At 46.7% G+C, this 20021-nt stretch overlaps 1 protein-coding gene across 1 annotated transcript in view; it reads left to right on the top strand.

Annotated features, from left to right (window-relative positions):
• Positions 1-20021, top strand: part of DNAH14 (dynein axonemal heavy chain 14) — a 485531-nt gene that overhangs the window by 225844 nt on the left and 239666 nt on the right. Inside the window, exons 37-39 of the mRNA XM_048843312.2 lie at positions 1277-1366; positions 1669-1803; positions 14016-14231. Coding sequence (XP_048699269.2) covers positions 1277-1366; positions 1669-1803; positions 14016-14231 — 441 coding nt within the window. The remainder of the gene's footprint in view (positions 1-1276; positions 1367-1668; positions 1804-14015; positions 14232-20021) is intronic.

The following is a 20021-nucleotide window of genomic DNA, read 5'->3' as shown; positions in this document are numbered from 1 at the left end:
ATATCAACTCAGAGATTATCCAAATGGATATCCAGCTGTAGCCATACATGCTATTCACTACATAACACTGAAGTCCCTCTGGGCATCAGAGCCCACTCGACAAGAGCTTTAGCTACCTCCACAGCATTTCTACACAATTTTCCCATTCTAGACATCTGCAGGGCAGCCGCCTGGGCCTCTGAACACACATTCATGAACCACTGTGCAATCACTCTTGGCTCCAGCTTGGATACATAACTAGGCGTCACTGTACTAGCCTCAGCAATTGACTCCACTCCGAAGTCCCTTCCATCCTCATGAGGGCACTGCTCTACATTAATGTGAAGTGGAGCACCCACAGGGACAACACTCGAAGAAGAGAGGGTTACTCACCTTGTGCAGTAACTGAGGTTCTTTGAGATCTGTGTCCCTCTGGGTGCTCCACTACCCACCTTCCTTGCCTGTACTTCAGAGTTCGCAGTAAGGACTCTACAGTAGAGAAGGAACCGAGGAGTGCGGACACGTGAGTGCTAGTTGAATCGCCAACGGTACCATGAGATGGTTACTGCGCACGCACGTCCCAACCAGGCACTGGTATCGAAAATCTCTGATCAGCAGCACCGGGATGCACCGACACCTGGAGTGGAGCACCCACAGGGACACACATCTGGAAGAACCTCAGTTACTGCACAAGATGAGTAACCCTCTCTTTTCATTTTCCATGATATTATAGTTAATGTTTCATGTCTTAGGAGTTAAGATGTGTACAGTATTATAATTCAAATAACTGGAAATTCTGAGCATGTGTCTTTGCCCATAGAAAATAAAGGGAACTCTTTTATGAAGATCTGTGACAAGGTCATGACACTGAAGGACTAAGTAAAAGAAAGAAACTACTAGGTTAATAATTTAATCTGTTCCATTTTATCTGTCAATTTGAGCTGTGCTAAACCGGATACATGTGATATTTAAGCATTATAGTTGGAATTGCAATTCCAATCAGAGATTTCTTTATGATCTTGTTAATTGCATTCTAGCATGCATCAGAAACATTTCTATGTTCTTAGGGGATACAATAACCTATTTTATTTAAACTTTTTTTAGGAAAATCAGCCCTTGGTATTGTGGAAATCACCTACTTTTCTAATTTCTTCAGCTGCTGATACTGCTGCCTTCCTAAAAATGTTTTCAGGAAAATGCATGTGCTGCAGAAGCAGTCACTTTACCTTTTAATTTCTTTTAAGTACTATTACTGTGCTAACTGTGTGATTTTTATTTTATTTTTTTTAAATCTTAGAAAGCAGTAGCTGTTGCAATGCAACAGTTATGTTTGCAGCCTTGGGAATCTCAGATAGAAAAAGTTTTACAGTTTCACAATCAAATTCTGGTAAGTACAGCAGAACATCTGTTAATATGACAAATGTCTTGAATTTGAGGTACAAGTCCAGAGATTCTTTGAAGATTTGTGACAGTATCCAAAAGATCCTAATATAATCACAAGCCTATTGAGAACTACAAAATTAATATTGGAGTAGAAAGAAAAATTATTTTTCAGAACAAAATCAAATTCATATCAGAATTCTAAAATTGCACACACGCTAAATCATTGAATTTTTTTTCTAATAGTCTATCATTTTAGGAATAAGCTCCAGTGCCACTTAGAAATGATCTTTGCAAATGTGTTTTCAGGCTCGGGTTGGTGTGATGTTAGTAGGCCCTACAGGTGGAGGGAAGACAACTGTTAGAACAATTTTAGAAAAAGCCTTGGTAATTTTACCAACTTTACGTTTGGAAAAAAATTCAAAAAATGATGGTGTTTTGCAGGTAAGATATTTGAATATCTGCTCTTACATGTTAGTTTTAAGCTACTGGGTTTAGTTTAATTTTTAATGTTGACGGGCATTTATTTTAAAGCCTGGTTCATAATTCTGCATAGATCATAATTTTTCCAGCAAACAAATTTATCAGTAAAGATCCATATTTGTTTCTTTTTTTAAATTGAGTGCTTTGGGAAAGTAACACATTAATATCATTAATACCCTGGGGAGAGTATTTTGAAAAGTGCCCAAGAAAGTTTGATGCCTAACTTCCATTGTCAGTAGGAGTTGGATGCCTAAGTCTCTTAGGCACTTTTGAAAATTGCACTCTGAAGTGTGGGGGTGAGAATAGCAAGTTTCAATGCAAGTTTCCTCACTACACTCAATCTTTGAGCCTCAATCCTTGACCTAGGAAGACCATCCCTGTGGCTGAGAGGTAATTTGTTCTTCATACTTATTCATTCAGACCTTGGCCTTTCTATTGACTGCCACTAGTGCGCTCAAATATATCAGTGATATGGGTAGTTGTCTACTAGAAAGCGGACTGAGACAACTTTTAGTAATTACAGACCTTTGCGAGATTTGAACCAGTAATAACCTAGTAATGAAACACTTCATGTCTCATTACCAATTCCTTAAGTCATCTAGTCCCTTATTTATCGTTTAGAATTAATTAATCAGACGTACACTTTTCAGCTAAGAAAACTGAAAGAGCAATTTATATTTCAAAAAGAATACATACTTTATGCTCCCATTTTTATTAAAGAATGTCAATATCTTGCAGTAAAATGTAATTTTTTTAGTTAGCCTTTTAAATGTAAATTATTTTAGATAAGGGGTAACCCAGTAACAATATTGTAATTAAGAATTTATTGCATGATACTGAACTACAAAAAAAAAAGTCATGTATGGTGCAGCAGGACTTAGCAATGACAAATCTGGAAGTCAGTGCCACAAAAGATTTATGTAAAGAAGTCTGAAGCATAAATTACTCTTCTTTTTTTATACAGATATTTTACATTTAACTGCTAGTTCATTAAAATGATCTTATTCTAGTCTTTTGGGTAAGTATATATTTTTTAAATTGGCCAAAAATTTACTACTACTTTGAGTGATTGCTCATGTCCATTTCACTGTAGGTGTGTGCGCTTGCCACATGCACCGGTGGTGGAAGTTTTTCTGTCAGTGGTATCTAAAGCAGATGGGCTCTGGCGCCCTCTGGAGTGACGCACATATGTGCCGGTATAAGGACAGCTGCCGCCCCCCTCCTCTTCAGTTCCTTCTTACCGCCAGTGATGGTGCTGGAACATTCCCTTGCCTCGGCAAATTTTTGACTCTTCGAGTGTTGTTTTTTGCTGTATATAATTGTTGTGAGTAGTTTCTAGTGTAGTTCTTATTAGTTCCCTTTGTGTAAGTATAGAATAAGTTAGTCTCCCATGAGACTTAGCCCAGGGACGATGCATGCCAGAGCGCAGCCAGACTGCAGTATCACCAGCTGATCTGTCGAGCCCCCTCCGGGACCTGCCCAACACCCTGGGAAGCAGCAGAGGCATCCAGCACCTGGCAGTGCTATCCATACCAGAGGACTTTCAGGCTGCTTAAGGATATATTGTCCCTCCCGGTGCTGCCAATGCCTGTGAGAAAAGTTGCCCGCTCGAGAGGCAATCCTGCCCTGCGGCCCTTAAAATGATCACCATCTGCATGGCACTGCTGCCTGGCACCACCACAGGTGGCATCCCGCCAGCAGTCTCCAGAGCTGTGCTGTCGGCCCTCCAACACAAGCCAGCTGGCCTGCCAGAGCTCCCAGCACCACTCCTTGGACTCCAGGCACCAGAGGTGGATTTACAGTAAAACACGGTGCCCTGGCATGGGGCACCCCAACAATAGGGGGCCCCGTGGCCAGGTAGCTGTAGGGGCAGAAGCTTGGTCCTGCAGGCTCCTGGGGTTCCTGCTGCAGGCTCCACACCCACTGGCAGCCAGGCTCCCCCCTTCCCCGCCTCTTCCCTGAGCATGCTGCGTTTCCGACCCTCCCTCTCCTTCCCAGCACTGCCCCTCCTGCCGAACAGCTGTTTGCCGGTGCTCAGGTCACTCTGGGGGGGGGGGGGGGTAGCGGGGCCGCAGTGCATTTGCGGGAGGAGGTACGGAAGAGGCAGGGTGGAATTGGGGAAGGATGGAGCAAAGGCGAGGCCCCCGCAATCCACCTACACTTACCCCCCCCGCCGTAAGCCGCTCAGGGCAGGGGACTGGGAGCACCCCCACGACCTCAGCCCACACCCCCACATGCCCACCCTGAGCTCCAAACAGGAGCTCCTGCACACACACCCCATTCCCACTTGCACCCCTTGCACCAAATGGGAGCTGTCCCAAGTAAGTGCTCCACACTCCAACCTCCCACCCCAACCCTGAGCCCCCTCCTGCATTCTAACTTCTGGCCAGACCCTTCACCCCCACCCCCCGCCCGCTGCTGCACCCTAACTCCCTCCCAGACCCTGCACCCCCAGCTGTGACTCCTGCACCCCCTTATACACCCTCAGCCCCCTGCCCTCCCTGACTCCTGCACCCTCCTCACACACCCACAGCCACCTGCACTCCCTGACTCCTGCAACCCCTTCACACACTCCCAGCCCTGACTCCTGCGCCCCTCTCACACAGCCTCTTGCCCTCCCTGACTCCTGCAACTCCCTCACACACACCATGCCCTCCCTGACTTGTGCACTCTCTCACACCTCCAGCCTCCTGCCAACCTGAGTCCTGAAGCCCCCCACATCCCCACCTGCACTCCTTGCACCAAATAGGAGCTGCCCCAGGTAAGCGCTCCACACCCCAACCCCCTGCCCCAGCCCTGAGCCCCTTCCCGCACCCTAACACCTGGCTAGACCCTGCACCCGAACCCCCAGCCTGCTTCTGCACCCTAACTTCCTCCCAGACTCTACACCCCCAGCCCTAAGTGGGCCCCTCCCACACCCTAAGTCATGGCCTGACCCTACAACCCAATGTTCTTTTACATTTTTTTTATAAAGTGCCCTTATCCAAAGCGCTTTACAATAGTTAGCTAACGGTACAAACAATATTTGGAAAGATCATTAAGTGGTCTGCCGAGACCTTCAGCGATTTTCAAGTGGTCTGTGGAAAAATAAGTTAGACTACAAAAACAATCAAGGTACCTCACTTTATTTTCATTTACTTCTGATTACTTATAGGAGGAGGAGGAAGAAAAAAAGAATGTAAAATGGGGGTGGGGCGGGAGATAAGAGAGTGTTGTTTTTCTTGGCTAGTTCCCAAGAAGGGGCGACAAAAATGAAGCTGCACACAGGGTCCCACTAACTCTAAATCCGCCGCTGCCAGGCACCATTCTCCAGAATCCCAGCGTCATTTGCTAGCTATCTGGCACAGACCTCCCAAGGCACGCCACCAGTCCCCAGTGGCCCAGCACTGGTCTCCTGAGTGTCTGCGTCACTCTCCAGCCTCATGGCACCGATTCCTTGAGTCTCAACGCCAGCCTCTAGATTGACAATACCAGTCTCCAGCAGCTCGACACCAATCTCTGGAGTCATGATGGAGGTCTTCGGGCTCCCGGTCACTGGATCCCTGGCACCGTTTCCAGAATGTGAGTCATCTATCACTGGGCAACCATCACTGATCCACTGAGTGCTGTCACCAGAGGACCCAACAAGTTCTGACATGCCAGCACCAGTCCCCAGGGGATGAGCACAGGGACGACCAGCATGGAAAGGGCAAAGAGGCGGTAGTGGTACCACCTTGGTCCCCAAGACAAGTCTCTTCCTCCTCAGACTTGGAAGGCGAGGAGCTCGTAGTGCCCGCGGGCCAAGGTCACCTGCCAGTTTCATCAGGATTTCCCCTGGGACTGCCAGCAAGCACTTGGCCTCAGGGCCAGTGGACAGCTCCATGGCAGTTCTGGAACCCTTGGGGGTTCCCTCAGATATTGGAGCACGTGCAGTGATCAGTCTCAGGGACGTCTGAGAAGCGATCGGCGACAGTCTCCCGTCCACCCCAAGACTCAAAAGAGGAGTCAGAGCAGGGTGTCCAGGGGTAGTCAGCCTCAGTCAAGGATCCCCCGGCAGCGGATATGCAGTTGATCGACCCACCTGTGCCCACTTCCTCATCCTCTTCACTTGATAAGGCGTTGGTGGGGCCCTCCTATATGATTCCCCAGGACGATGTCAAAGCTCAGCAGGAGCTACTTAAGAGTTGCAGCAAACCTGGGGCTGCGGGCCACGGAGTTGTCCGAACCTTCCAACACCCTATTTGACATATTGAGTGCAGCGGCCCCTTCTACGGTGGTTCTGCCTGTCCACCAGGAAGTGGTAAAGTTAATCAAGGCCTTGTGGCAAATTCCCTCCTCCCTGCCTTCCTGCCCCCCCATCTCCAAGTGGGCAGAGAGGAAATATTATGTCCCAGCTAAAGGCTTCAAATACCTTTACACCAACCCCTCCCTGAGCTCTTTGGTTGTATCCGCTGCCAGTGAGCGTGACAGGCAGGGGCAACCTGGTTTAACCCTTAAGAACAAAGATGCAAAGAGGCTCGATATGTCTGGCAGAAAGATTTATTCGACTGCCAGCTTCCAATTGCGGGTGGCCACCCACCAAGCCGTGCTTGGTGGATACGATTATAACACTTGGCAATCCATGGCCAAGTTTTTGGACTCTTTGCCAGAGGGCTCTAAGCAGGAGTTCCTGGCCATTCTCAAGGAGGGCAAGACACTGGCGAGGGCTGCTCTCCAAGCAGCCTCAGATGCAGCGGTCTCCGCAATCAGGACCATGGGTTTGGCCATGTCCATGAGAAGGGCGTCTTGGCAACAGGGATCCAGGCTCCCAGTGAGGGTTCAGCATTCAATCCAGGACCACCCCTTTGATGTCCTGGCGCTGTTCTCGGACCAAGCAGACAACAGATTGCATGGTCCAAAAGATTCCCCGGCTACATTGCGCTTCCTGGGTCTTCACATGCCTGTGCCTGCAAGAAAGCGGTTCAAACCGCAGCAGACCCAGAGTTTCGGGAGCCAGTCCAGGTTGGAGTGCTACCATAAGACGGGCCAGGGCTATAAGTGCCATGAGGGCCAACTGCTGACCTCCTCTTCTCAGTCGGGCTCCACTCACCACCAGCCGGGTAACAAGCAGGCATTTTGAGGGTGCACCCAACAGTAACCTCCCAGTCTGCAATCGGGATCCAATGCCTCTCCTGGTGGGAGCCAAAGAGGATGTTTCCCAGCATCTGAGAGGGAAAGAATTTTACTCCTACTGTTTTTTGATTCCAAAGGCCAAAGGGGGGTGGGGGGTCTATGTCCCATTCTCAACTTGTGAGACCTCATCAAATATCTCAAGAAGTTGAAGTTATGCATGGTCTCCCAAGCCTCCATCATCCCTTCCCTGGATCCTGGAGACTGGTATTCCGCCCTTGACCTGAAGGACACTTATTTTCATATTTCAATTTTTCATGGCCAAAGAAGGTTCCTATGGTTTGTAATCGGGCAGACTCATTACCAGTTCACAGTGCTCCCATTTGGCCTAGCGACAGCACCAAAAGTGTTAACAAAGTGCATGGTAGAGGTCGCAGCCTACCCCAGACATAGGGGTATCCAGATCTACCCATATCTCTACAACTAGCTTATCAAGGGCCAGTTTAGGGAGTACGTCCAATGCAGTGTTGCGGTGCTACAAGCCACCTGCCAAGCGCTGCACCCGTTGATAGATGAACAAAAATCAACATTGGTCCTGGTGCAGAAGATAGTTTATCAGACCAGTCTTCGACTCTTCCCAAGCCAGAGCATTCCTGCCAAAAGCCAGGTTTGGGGCAATATCAGATCTGATTGCCCAAGTCACCACCCACCCGCTCACTACAGCCCAGCTCTGTCTCAGGCTGCTAGGATACATGGTGGCATGCACTTACGTTGTTCAGCATGCAAGACTATGACTCAGACCCCTCCAGATGTGGCTGGCATCACTTGGCAAGCTCCTCACTATCCCGCCACGGTTACTCACTGCCCTGCAATGGTTGTCCAACCTGGATTTGGTGTTGGAAAGTGTTCCATTTGCGACTCCACAACCTACAGTGTCCCTGGTGTCGGATGCTTTCGACCTCGGTAGGGGAGCCTCAGTACACTCAGAACTCATGGTCTATGGTGTCAAGAGGCGTTGTCGTTGCACATAAACATCAGAGAGTTCAGGGCCATCCGCCTGGCTTGTGTAGTGTTCCTTCCCCATCTGTCTGGTTGTGTAGTGCAGGTATTGACAGACAACACAGCCTCTATGTTCTATGTCAACAGACGGGGGAGCTCGATCATAGGCCCTTTGTCAGGAAGGGACTTCTATATCCAACATGCTATCCACCTGGAAGCCTCCAACTTCCCTGGCGTCTGGGACACACTGGTGGATCGCCTCAGCGGGTCCTTTTTTTCTCTCACCATGCTTCGTCCCTCCACGTGGAGGTCGTCAAGATGCTCTTCCAGAAGTGGAGAGCTCCCCAAGTAGACCTATTCACCACCAGACAGAACAGAAAATGTCACCAGTTCTGCTCTCTGCAGGGTCTCAACAGTGGCTCGTTATTCAATGCCTTTCTCCTGTCATGGACGGGCGACCTGATGTATACCTTCTTGCCAATATCACTGATCAGCAAAGTCCTCTTGAAGGTCAAGACAAGACGGGAGTCATTATGATAGCCCCAGGTTGGCTTTGCCAGCATTGGTTCGGCACACTCATGGACTTAGTGGTAGTAGCCCCGTGGACACTTTCCAACTGCTCGGACCTGCTCTCTCAGGATCATGGACAATTACTGCACCCGAACCTCGCCTCTCTGCACCTCACAGCGTGGATGCTGCGTGGCTGAATCTTGAAGAACAAGCCTGCTCTAGTCAGGTCTGGCAGATTCTTTCAGAAAGCAGAAAGGCCTCCACCAGAGTGACTTACCTGGCAAAGTGGAAGCGCTTCTCCTGCAGGGTGTCGGAGCAGAATATCTTTCTGGTCCAGTCGTCTCTACAATCCATCCTGGATTACCTCTTCACTTTAAAGCACCAGGGTCTTGCCTTTTCATCGATCAGGGTGCACTTGACGATCATATCGGCCTTCCGCCCTCGCATCCAGGGTCGATCAGTATTCTGACATGAGATGACAGTCAGGTTTCTGAGAGGCCTTAACACTTTTCACGCTGCTTTGGGATCCAGTTCCCCAATGGGATCTCAACCTGGTCCTCTCCAGGCTCATTGGCCTTCCCTTCAAGCCTCTGGCTTCGTGCTCTCTTTCACACCTATCGTGGAAGATCTCATTCCTTGTAGTTATTACATTGATGAGGCAAGTCTCTGAAATTAAAGCTCTTAGAGCCCCCATACACGGTGTTCTACCAGGAGAAGGTAAAACTGCGTCCCCATTCAGCCTTCCTGCCAAAGGTGGTATCGCAGTTGAATGTCAATCAGGATATCTTCCTCCTGGTATTCTGTCCAAAGCCTCACACGTCCCATGAGGAGAGGCATCTGCACACCCTAGATATCAGGCATGCCCTGGCCTTCTACCTGGAGCTCACCGAGCCCTTCCACTGATCTACTCAACTCTTCATTGCGGTGGCTGACAGGATGAAGGGCCTCCCAGTGTCTTTTCAGAGGATTTCATCCTGAATCACTACATGCATCCAAACTTGCTAATAGATGGAACAGGCTGTGCCCTCCCAATAATGACAGCTCATTCCACAAGAGCTAAGGCATCATCGGCTGCTTTCCTGTCGCATGTCCCCATCCAGGACATCTGCAGAGCTACGACATGATCATTGGTATACACCTTCAAGATGCACTATGCCATCACCCAGCAGGCCAGATATGATGCTGGCTTTGGCAGAGCTGTGTTGCCGTTGACACTCCATTAACTCTACCCGCCTCAGGAGGTACTACTTGGGAGTCACCTACAATGGAATGGACATGAGCAAGCACTCAAAGAAGAAAAAACGATTACCTTTCACAACTGTTGTTGTTCAATATGCGTTGCTCATGTCCATTCCATGACCCACTCTCCTTCCCCTCTGTTGGAGTTCCAGCAAGAAGGAACTGAAGTGGAGGCCAGCTGTGCCCCTTATACCGGCACATGTGCGTGCCATTCCAGAAAGCACCAGAGCCAGTCCCCTATGGATGCCACTGAGGGGAAAACTTCCAGCACTGGTGGATGTGGTGAACACATACACCTACAATGGAATGGACATGAGCAACACATAGAATATCAGGGTTGGAAGGGACCTCAGGAGGTCATCTAGTCCAACCCCCTGCTCAAAGCAACCAATCCCCAGCTAAATCATCCCAGCCAGGGCTTTGTCAAGCCTGACCTTAAAAACCTCTAAGGAAGGAGATTCCACCACCTCCCTAGGTAATGCATTCCAGTGCTTCACCACCCTCCTAGTGAAAGTTTTTCCTAATATCCAACCTAAACCTCCCCCACTGCAACTTGAGACCATTCGTCCTTTTTCTGTCATCTTGTACCAGTGAGAACAGTCTAGATCCATCCTCTTTGGAACCCCCTTTCAGGTAGTTGAAAGCAGCTATCAAATCCTCCCCTCATCCTTCTCTTCTGCAGACTAAATAATCCCAGTTCCCTCAGCCTCTCCTCATAAATCATGTGCTCCAGCCCCCTAATCATTTTTGTTGCCCTCCGCTGGACTCTTTCCAATTTTTCCACATCCTTCTTGTAGTGTGGGGCCCAAAACTGGATACAGTACTCCAGATGAGTCCTCACCTATGCCTAACAGAGGGGAATGATCATGTCCCTCAATCTGATGGCAATGCTCCTACTTATACAGCCCAAAATGCCGTAAGCCTTCTTGGCAACAAGGGCACACTGTTGATTCATATCCAGCTTCTGTCCACTGTAACCCCTACATTCTTTTCTGCAGAACTGCTGCCTAGCCACTTGCTCCCTAGTCTGTAGCAATGCATGGGATTCTTCCGTCCTAAGTGCAGGACTCTGCACTTGTCCTTGTTGAACCTCATCAGATTTCTTTTGGCCCAATCCTCTAATGTGTCTCGGTCCCTCTGTATCCTATCTCTATCCTCCAGCGTATCTACCACTCCTCCCAGTTTAGTGTCATCTGCAAACTTGCTGAGAGTGCAATCCACGCCATCCTTCAGATCATTAATGGAGATATTGAACAAAACCAGCCCCAGGACTGATCCTGGGGTACGCCGCTTAATACCAGTTTCCAACTAGACATGGAGCCATTGATCACTACCCGTTGAGCCTGATGATCAAGCCAGCTTTCTATCCACCTTATAGTCCATTCATCCAGCCCATACTACTTTAACTTGCTGGCAACAATACTGTGGAAGACCATGCTAAAAGCTTTGCTAAAGTCCAGTAATAACATGTCCACTGCTTTCCCCTCATCCACAGAGCCAGTTATCTCATCATAGAAGGCAATTAGGTTAGTCAGGCATGACTTGCCCTTGGTTAATCCATGCTGACTGTTCCTGACCACTTTCCTCTCCTCTAAGTGCTTCAAAATCGATTCCTTGAGGACCTGCTCCACGATCTTTCCAGGGACTGAGGTGAGGCTGATTAACCTGTAGTTCCCCAGATCATCCTCCTTCCCTTTTTTAAAGATGGGCACTACATTAGCCTTTTTCCAGTCATCCAGAACCTCCCCCGATCACCATGAGTTTTCAAATATAATGGCCAATGGCTCTGCAATCATATCCGCCAACTCTTTAGCACCCTCGGATGCAGTGTGTCCAGCCCCACGGACTTGTGCTCATCCAGATTTTCTAAATAGTCCTGAACCACTTCTTTCTCCACAGAGGGCTGGTCACCTCCTCCCCGTACTGTGCTGCCCAGTGCAGTAGTCTGGGAGCTGACCGTGTTCATGAAGACGGAGGCAAAAAAAGCATTGAGTACATTAGCTTTTTCCACATCCTCTGTCACTAGGTTGCTTCCCCCATTCAGTAAGGGGCCCATACTTTCCTTGACCACCTTCTTGTTGCTAACATACCTGTAGAAACCCTTCTTGTTACTCTTAACATCCCTTGCTAGCTGCAACTCCAAGTGTGATTTGGCCTTCCTAATTTCACTCCTACATGCCTGAGCAATATTTTTACACTGCTTCCTGGTCATTTGTCCAAACTTCCACTTCTTGTGGAAGCTTCTTTTTTTGTGTTTATGATCAGCAAGGATTTCACTGTTAAGCCAAGCTGGTCGCCTGCCATATTTACTATTCTTTCTACACATCGGGATGGTTTGTTCCTGCAACCTCAGTAAGGATTCTTTAAAATACAGCCAGCTCTCCTGGACTCCTTTCCCCCTCATGTCGTTCTCCCAGGGGATCTTGCCCATCAGTTCCCTGAGGGAGTCAAAGTCTGCTTTTCTGAAGTCCAGGATCCATATTCTGCTGCTCTCCTTTCTTCTTTGTGTCAGGATCCTGAACTCGACTAGCTCATGGTCACTGCCTCCCAGGTTCCCATCCACTTTTACTTCCCCTACTAATTCTTCCTGTTTTGTGAGCAGCAGGTCAAGAAGAGCTCTGCCCCTAGTTGGTTCCTCCAGCACTTGCACCAGGAAATTGTCCCCTACACTTTCCAAAAACTTCCTGGGTTGTCTGTGCACTGCTGTATTGCCCTCCCAGCAGATATTGGGGTGATTGAAGTCCCCCATGAGAACCAGGGCCTGTGATCTAGTAACTTCTGTTAGTTGCCTGAAGAAAGCCTCGTCCACCTCATCCCGCTGGTCTGGCGGTCCATAGTAGACTCCCACCACAACATCACACTTGTTGCTCACACTTCTAAACTGAATCCAGAGACTCTCAGGTTTTTCTGCAGTTTCATACTGGAGCTCTGAGCAGTCATACTGCTCTCTTACAAAGAATGCAATTCCCCCACCTTTTCTGCCCCGCCTGTCCTTCCTGTTTATATCCATCCATCACAGCATTCCAGTCATGTGAGTTATCCCACCAAAACATCTCAAAGAACAACAGTTATGAAAGGTGAGTAAGCAAGGCTTTTCTTTATATTCTTCCATTAAAGAACAATTTTTTTCTTTTTAAAATTTCTATGGATGTTTGGTTCTCACAGACCTGACAGACTAATGTATCAGCAGTGGTTGTGCAAGCTTTCCCACATACTTTAAGTCTGCAACAGGTCTAGCTGTTTCAGTCCTAGACTACTAGAATTGTGTGTTGGTTTTGCAAAGGCAAATGTCAAGTAGGAACTAGGTATAGACCACATATTTATTTTTCACTTATTACATGTAACAAGTTATGAAACCAGGCCTCTAGAGTCTATGGCTAGTTCATTAACCCATTGCACTACCTAGCTCTACTTTTGAATAAGAAAACAAATATAAATTCTAATCAACATACTGAGTGTGAAAATAAATGTCATACTTTGTTGTCCAGTGTTGTGTTATTTTGAAGCTCTACTATAATGAAGGTTAGAATATTTTATGCTCACATTTCCACCATATCAAAATTAAATTAATCCTAAATTAATCTTCAATAGAAAAACTCAGATTGATAATGTGGCTTTTCTAATATCAGACTTACTGTGTTTAGAAACTCAATAAAGCTTCTTTATGCTGTTTGAATGTAAATTAAACACACTTGTGGTGCATTTCAGACCTTGTTGCCGAGGTCCCTGAATCCCCTTATGAAGCTAATGGAAGATTTGACTGAGGCCTGGTCTCCACTGAAAAGTTAGGTCAACCCAGCTACATCGCTTAGAGATGTAAAAAAGAAAATCCACATTGCTGAGCAATGTAGTTAAGCCAACCTAACCCACAGTGTAAACAGCGCTAGGTCAAGAATTATTTTTTTGACCTAGCTACTGCTTCTCAGGAGGGTGGATTACCTACACCGACAGGAGAACCCCAATCATTGCTGTAGGGAATATCTACACTGAAGCACTGCAATGGTGCAGCTGCAGTTGTGCAGCTGTGCTGCTGTAGCATTTCAAATATAGACAAGCCCTGAGTAAGAACTCAGGGTGAAATGCAACAAGCTTTTTATGTGCATGTTTGAGTTAGTCCATTTAAATCAGTGGGACTGCTCAGGTGCTTAAAGTTATACACATGCATAAGTACCTTGCTGAATCAGGGCTTCACTAAGAATTGTTAGATTTGACCCTTTGTGGTGTATAAATGGTGTTGCAATCTGTTAGTCATTAAGGTTAAAGGCCTTATAATTGAAGTAGAATTAAGCTAATAGTAGAATACAAATTCTGCAATTAAAAAAAAGTCTTTACCTCAGAATGCACCAAAGAAAGGAAAAGTGGATACTTTTGTTATAAATCCAAAGTGTGTCAGTGTTGGTGAGCTGTATGGACAGACTGATCCTAACACTATGGAGTGGTCTGATGGATTATTGGCATCAGCAGTTCGAACATTTGCAAAATATTCAACAAAAAAATCTAAAAAAAAGGAGTCAAACACTGATGCAGCTACAAGAATCCAGGACGCTTACACTGTGAGTTCAGTTGTTATTTTAATGATTATAAGGAATATGTTACAGTCTTGCATGACCTAATGTTGACTTCTAAAGTGGGCCAGCTGTAGGGTTTTGAGAGGCTGGCAAGCTATTATTTGGGCTCTCTTCCCCCAAAACTTCTCCTTTTAGTGCAATAATCCTCTTCTTTCCCATCAAGGAGGATAGCTAGCAAAATGTCAATTGATGCTCTTTTGGCCAAATTTTATTCTGACTGAAATCAGTAAAAGCTTTGCCTTGACTATAATGGGATCAAGATTTGGCCATCAGAGATCTGCAGATCCTAATCACACATAAAATTTGGGACTGTCCCACAAATTTGGAAGCCTCAAAAAAAAAAAATCAATGACCCTGTTTTAGATGCAAATATTGCTGGTTCCAAAAGTAGCTCTGCTTTTAAATCTTCAAGCTGCTGTGTTTAATTATATTTAATGAATGAAATTTGTGCTGCAGAACTCTCAACCCAGGGGGAGTGGAGCTAAGGTGGCTTTGTGCTCTGGTGGTCCTGTGCCCCTCTGTTGGAGTGGCCATTGGCATAATTTAGGCAGCCCCGGGGGCCCGCCTAAATTACGGCAACCTTCTGGGGCTTTCCTATGGGCTATTGCACTGCCCAGAATCTTGGTAGTACTCTGTGCTGTGGCCCTGCCCCTGACATGCTCCTACACCAAAGCTTGTTGAGGGGGGTTTTCGAAGGAAACCTTACAGCTTTGTTCCTTAATTCTTGTACTAAAGGAATCTTCTCACAGACTGAATGGGGACTTTTTAAGCCCCTTTAATCTTCTTTGGTCCATTTACCTTGTGTAGAGAGGACGGGGTGGGGTTGAAGATCCTATCAAATATACTTATGACCCAATCCTACAGGTAAAATACTTTGTGGCTTATTGCTGTGTTCAGAGAAGTTCCTCTGAAGGGTAGCAAGTCCTGAGCTCAAGCAGCAAATACAATGGAGAAGTCAGAAATGCATTAATATATCTGGTCATATGTGATGTGCATGTTTTCTGCATGTGCTGTGTTTTACACGAGGCAGTAACCCTTGATATGGAGCTAAACATATGCATAGTGGGCTTGCTTACAGTTAACATTTTTTGGCAGTTGTCATTTCTTGCATTTGGTAAATATTTTTGAAAACCAAACACAATAAATGTAAATTAGTAAATCTAAAGGTAGAAATTGAAAAGCTCCCCACCTCACTCCAAAGTTAAAATTTGAAATAGACTACTGCTTCATCACTGTTGAGATTGAAGCCACTAGTTCTTCAACTGCATATGACTCTAGTTTGCAGGATCTCCAGCTCCCACACATATAACAAGTTATCTCAGTTGGCACAAGAATCACAAATCTAAGGGAATAGCTGGACTCTCGGATTTGTGTATGTTACTTTCCTGAGCAGAGTGCTATTATATATTTGTATATAAATTTATACATGGTAGAAGTATATTTTATCTCCTATCACAAGTAACTGCATAAGGCCAATTCCTCCTGGTCTGAAGGTGAAGTAAATGGTAGGTTTGAGTGGCTGAATAACAGCAAGCCTGGAATCTAGCCCAAAGAGTATTTATTTGTTTGTTTATTTTGCTTTAATCTTCCCACCTCCAACAGATCCCACGGTTCTTCAAGTAGTGTCCCTCTGGGTGCTCCACTTCAGTGGGTGCACTTGTGCCCTTAGCCTTTGATCAGAGATTTTTGGTAGCAGTGCCCATTCTGCACACGTTTGTGCCCACACAACCTCATGCTCTACACTGAAGTTATATGAGGTAAACCACCCTCAGTTCTTTCTCAACTGCCTTTGGCCCAAGACAGAATCAGCACTTCCTTCAAGGCTAGGTGTTCCCCCTCCTCCTCCCCAAAAAGAGAAATTAAGTTTAAACTACTAGAGATGGAGCAATCTTTACATCCAGCTTTGGATCCAGAAGCAGAGGACCTTCCTATACATAGACTTCCCAATACAACTAGTGCTCTGTCCACATCAACATCTCAGTCACTGGAGACCAGTGGAGAGATAGGCGGTACCGCAGCACCAAGTACATTTACAGTACTGAAGTCCTCATCTACATCTGTCTCTAAGCAGAAGTAGGTAAGGAATAAATCTCAATAAAAATCTGGTCACCATCTTACGAGAAGGCTACAGAGATCTCAGGTCCCAAGGGGAGTTCAGTGCCTGCTCCAAGTGAGACTGGTACTGCAAAGGCAAAGAGTAGTCAGACATCTAAGATAGACTTGGTAATGGGTTTGGATACCTGTACCTAGAGCAACAGAGACAGGGTTGAAAAAAACAGGCCTATCCCTGAACAACACTCGGTACCTATAACAAGAAAATCAATAGGACCAAAGACTGCTCACCTACCTACAGTACTGAGGGCATCCCATTCCAAGCGCTTGGTACCAGCTGCATCAGTACCAAAACTGTCCCACAGGTTCCCACTCGACTCAATCTTTGATACCATCAGAACTGCAAGAGTTATGGTACCCTATAGATCTGAAAATATCTTCTGAGCCAGAGTCTCCTCTCTTAACAACTGAAGGTTTGTCAATGTCAAGACTCTCCCACTCACTGCTCTCTCTGTCACCCAGAGTATCATACTGGCCCTTATCTACTCTAGAAGCCAAACAGCTGTCTCCCCATTTAGAATATGTAGAAAAGGACTCATCAGACTCTCAAATTTTGGTGCAAATTTCTCCTACTGATTCTAGGTCACATCGCCGTACCTCCTATACTGATATATTAAAGGAGGATAGACCTCAAGTGACACCCACATGGCAGGTACACAGATAGCTGCTTCCACCTATGACATTTGGGCCTTGCTGGCACCTGTGGGAATTCTACCACCAAAAGTGTATATCAAGGTCCTTGCAACTCCAGAGGGAGCAGAAAAGAGCCCATTCTCCTCAATCCTCTTTACCACCGCCTATGCTAGAGGAAGAGATCAGGACTAATAAGGATAATATTTCCTCATCTCCTTATGTAGCTCTCATGCCTCCACTACCTTCTGTGGTGGATGACTTAAGGCAGTTTCACGAACTGATGGAGCAGATTGCTGACACTACAGATTCCATTGGAGGAGATTCAAGAGTCCCACCATAAACTCCTAGATATTTTACGCACTTCAGCATCTATGAAGAATCCTATTTCAGTCACTGAAGCTCTTATGGAGTCTGGTAAGACAGTTTGGCAAACCACTGCTGCCATAGTGCCTACCTGCAAGAGGGCAAATAAAACATATTACGTTCCAGGTATGGAATTGGAATTTCTATTTTCTCTGTACTCCTTCCACTTCACATGCTATTTCGCTGATGAAAATCAGTGGCTAGCATGCGTATGTTGTCTTAACTTTCAGGTATCTCTGGAACCTTAAGCTCCTACCAAGCTAATCTTCTGTGATGGTAGTGGAGGCAGACAATATAATTCAAAGTCCACCCCACTCAGGAAGGACCACAAGAGGCTCAGTCTTTTTGGTCATACTGTGGAACCTCAGAATTATAAACTAATCAGTTAACCACATACCTCATTTGGAACTGAAAGTACACAATTAGGCAGCAGCAGAGAGACACAAAAATACAGTACAGTACTGTGTTAAATGTAAACTACTTTATAAAAAAAAAAGGGAAAGCAACATTTTTCTTCTGCATAGTAAAGTTTCAAAGCTGTTGTGACAGACCCAGACCAGTGGGGTACAGGAGTCTGGTAGAAGACAAATATACTATCCACTGGATGAATAGTTTTCTGTTCCCTGAGTGACCAGAGCAGGGACTGCCCTAGAGCAATCAGGAAGGTGCTAGAACCAATTAAGACAGGTAAGCTAATCAAGACACCTGGAGTCAATTAAGAACTTTCTAGAATCAATTGTGGCAGGCAGGCTAATTAGCACACCTGATTTAAAAAGGACCTCCTATCAGTTAGTAGGGGGGCATGTAAGGAGCTGGGAGTGAGAGACCACAGTCCCGAAAGGCAAAAGGAAGCATCAGCTTTGCAAAACAGCAATGCGTATTGTTAATGAACAAGTGCAATTAATAACCAGGGGTTAAGCCCCTTCTCCTTTGTGCCTCCCCCTCGAGGGATTGTTTGCCGGAGCTTTTTGCCTAGTGTGACAGGGTCAGGCCAGATGGTTACAGAAGAGTGATAGGAGGCAGATATATTAGACCCAGATCAAGTAGATCCCTGTTCCCTGGGTATGGTAACAGAGGCAGTTCCAGAACAAGCAGGAACTTGCTGGAACCAGTTAAGGCAGGCTGGCTAATTAGGACACCTAGGGCCAATTAAGAAGAAGCTGCTAGAATCAATTAGGACAGGCTGGCTAATCAGGGCACCTGGGTTTAAAAAGGACCTCACTTCAGTTAGGGAGAGGCACGTAAGGAGCTGGGAGTGAGAGGATGTGCTGCTGGAGGACTGAGGAGTACAAGCGTTATCAGACACCAGGAGGAAGGTCTTGTGGTGAGGATAAAGAAGGTGTTGGGAGGAGGCTATGGGGAAGTAGCCCAGGGAGTTGTAGCTGTCACGCAGTTATTACAGGAGGCACTCTAGACAGCTGCAATCCACAGGGCCCTGGGCTGAAACCCGGAGTAGAGGGCGGGCCCGCATTCCCCCCCAGACCTCCCAACTCCTAATCAGACACAGGAGGAGTTGACCTGGATTGTGGATTCCACCAGAGGGGAGGTCTCTGGGTTGTTCCCCGACCTACATGGTGGATCAGCAGAGATGGCGGGGGTTGTTCTTCTCTTTTTGCCCATGCTCTCCACACTTAAAAAGACTCAAGAGTCATGCTGCAATCCCTAGGGATTTACATTCCTGTAAATAAAAAGGAGATTTAGTAGTTCTCAGATGGTGCAATGAGCATGTCCAGCTCCGTATTCAACATATCGTAGACCCTCTGAACCCCCGGCCAAGAGACCAAAAAAGAAACCACCTTTAGCTACATATTCTCCTCCAAGTGACAGTTTTGATGGCTTGGTCAAGAGTCTCAACCATCCAGCTGACAAGGTCTTACCCTCCTCTCTCCTTTTGGATGCCTCCTTTCCCTTTTTCAGGATGCATGGAAGCATATGTTAGCTGACTGAGATGAGGGTGATCTGGCCAGTGGCAGCAAGCCTAGTGCCTGGGGTCAGAGCCATAATCAGTCATTGGGAAGCAAAGCCAAGGGTCAAACCGGAAGGCAGGAACTGGGTACCAAAGCCAAGGGTTGAGCCAGAGTCCGTAGTAAGGAGCCAGAGTCAAGAGTCATAAACAGAGGTCAGGAACTGGAGCAAGCAAGGTATCAGACAAGGTGGGGTTCAAGGCAGGGGCAAGACAGAGGCAAGGCAGGGGGCAAAGCAGGAACAGAGTAACGCAAGAGCAAGCATAGTGTGCATTGAGAAGCCAGTGAGCTGCTGCTAGCTTAAGAGCCAGACTGCTGGCCTCTGCAGCCAGTCAGGTTGCATGGCTAATCAGGAAGCCTGCTTCAGGCCAGTTGCACTGATGACACTGCCTGTAGACTACCTCTGTTGCAGGCTGTGAGTCCTGACAGCATATAACATGAGGCATATGGGTTTTGGAAGCCATAATTTCTGGTTACACTATCCATTTCAAATCTATCCCTACTACTTTTCTCCCCTCCCCTTCCCTTTTCAGGGATCCCTCACCATCAATTGCTAGAGCAAGAGATGACCTTTCTTCTAAGTTTAGGAGCAATAGAACCAGTTCTTGTGGGAAGGAGATTCTATTCAAAGTATTTCCTGATCCCCAAAAGAATGGAGGATGGAGGCCAATTTTAGACCTCAGGTCTCTAAAGAAATATGTAA

This window comes from Caretta caretta, chromosome 3 (assembly GCF_965140235.1).
Source record: "Caretta caretta isolate rCarCar2 chromosome 3, rCarCar1.hap1, whole genome shotgun sequence".
In the NCBI taxonomy this organism is placed as follows: Eukaryota; Metazoa; Chordata; order Testudines; family Cheloniidae; genus Caretta; species Caretta caretta.
Note: the sequence above shows the minus strand (reverse complement) of the source record. Positions and strands in the feature narration are given on the sequence as shown.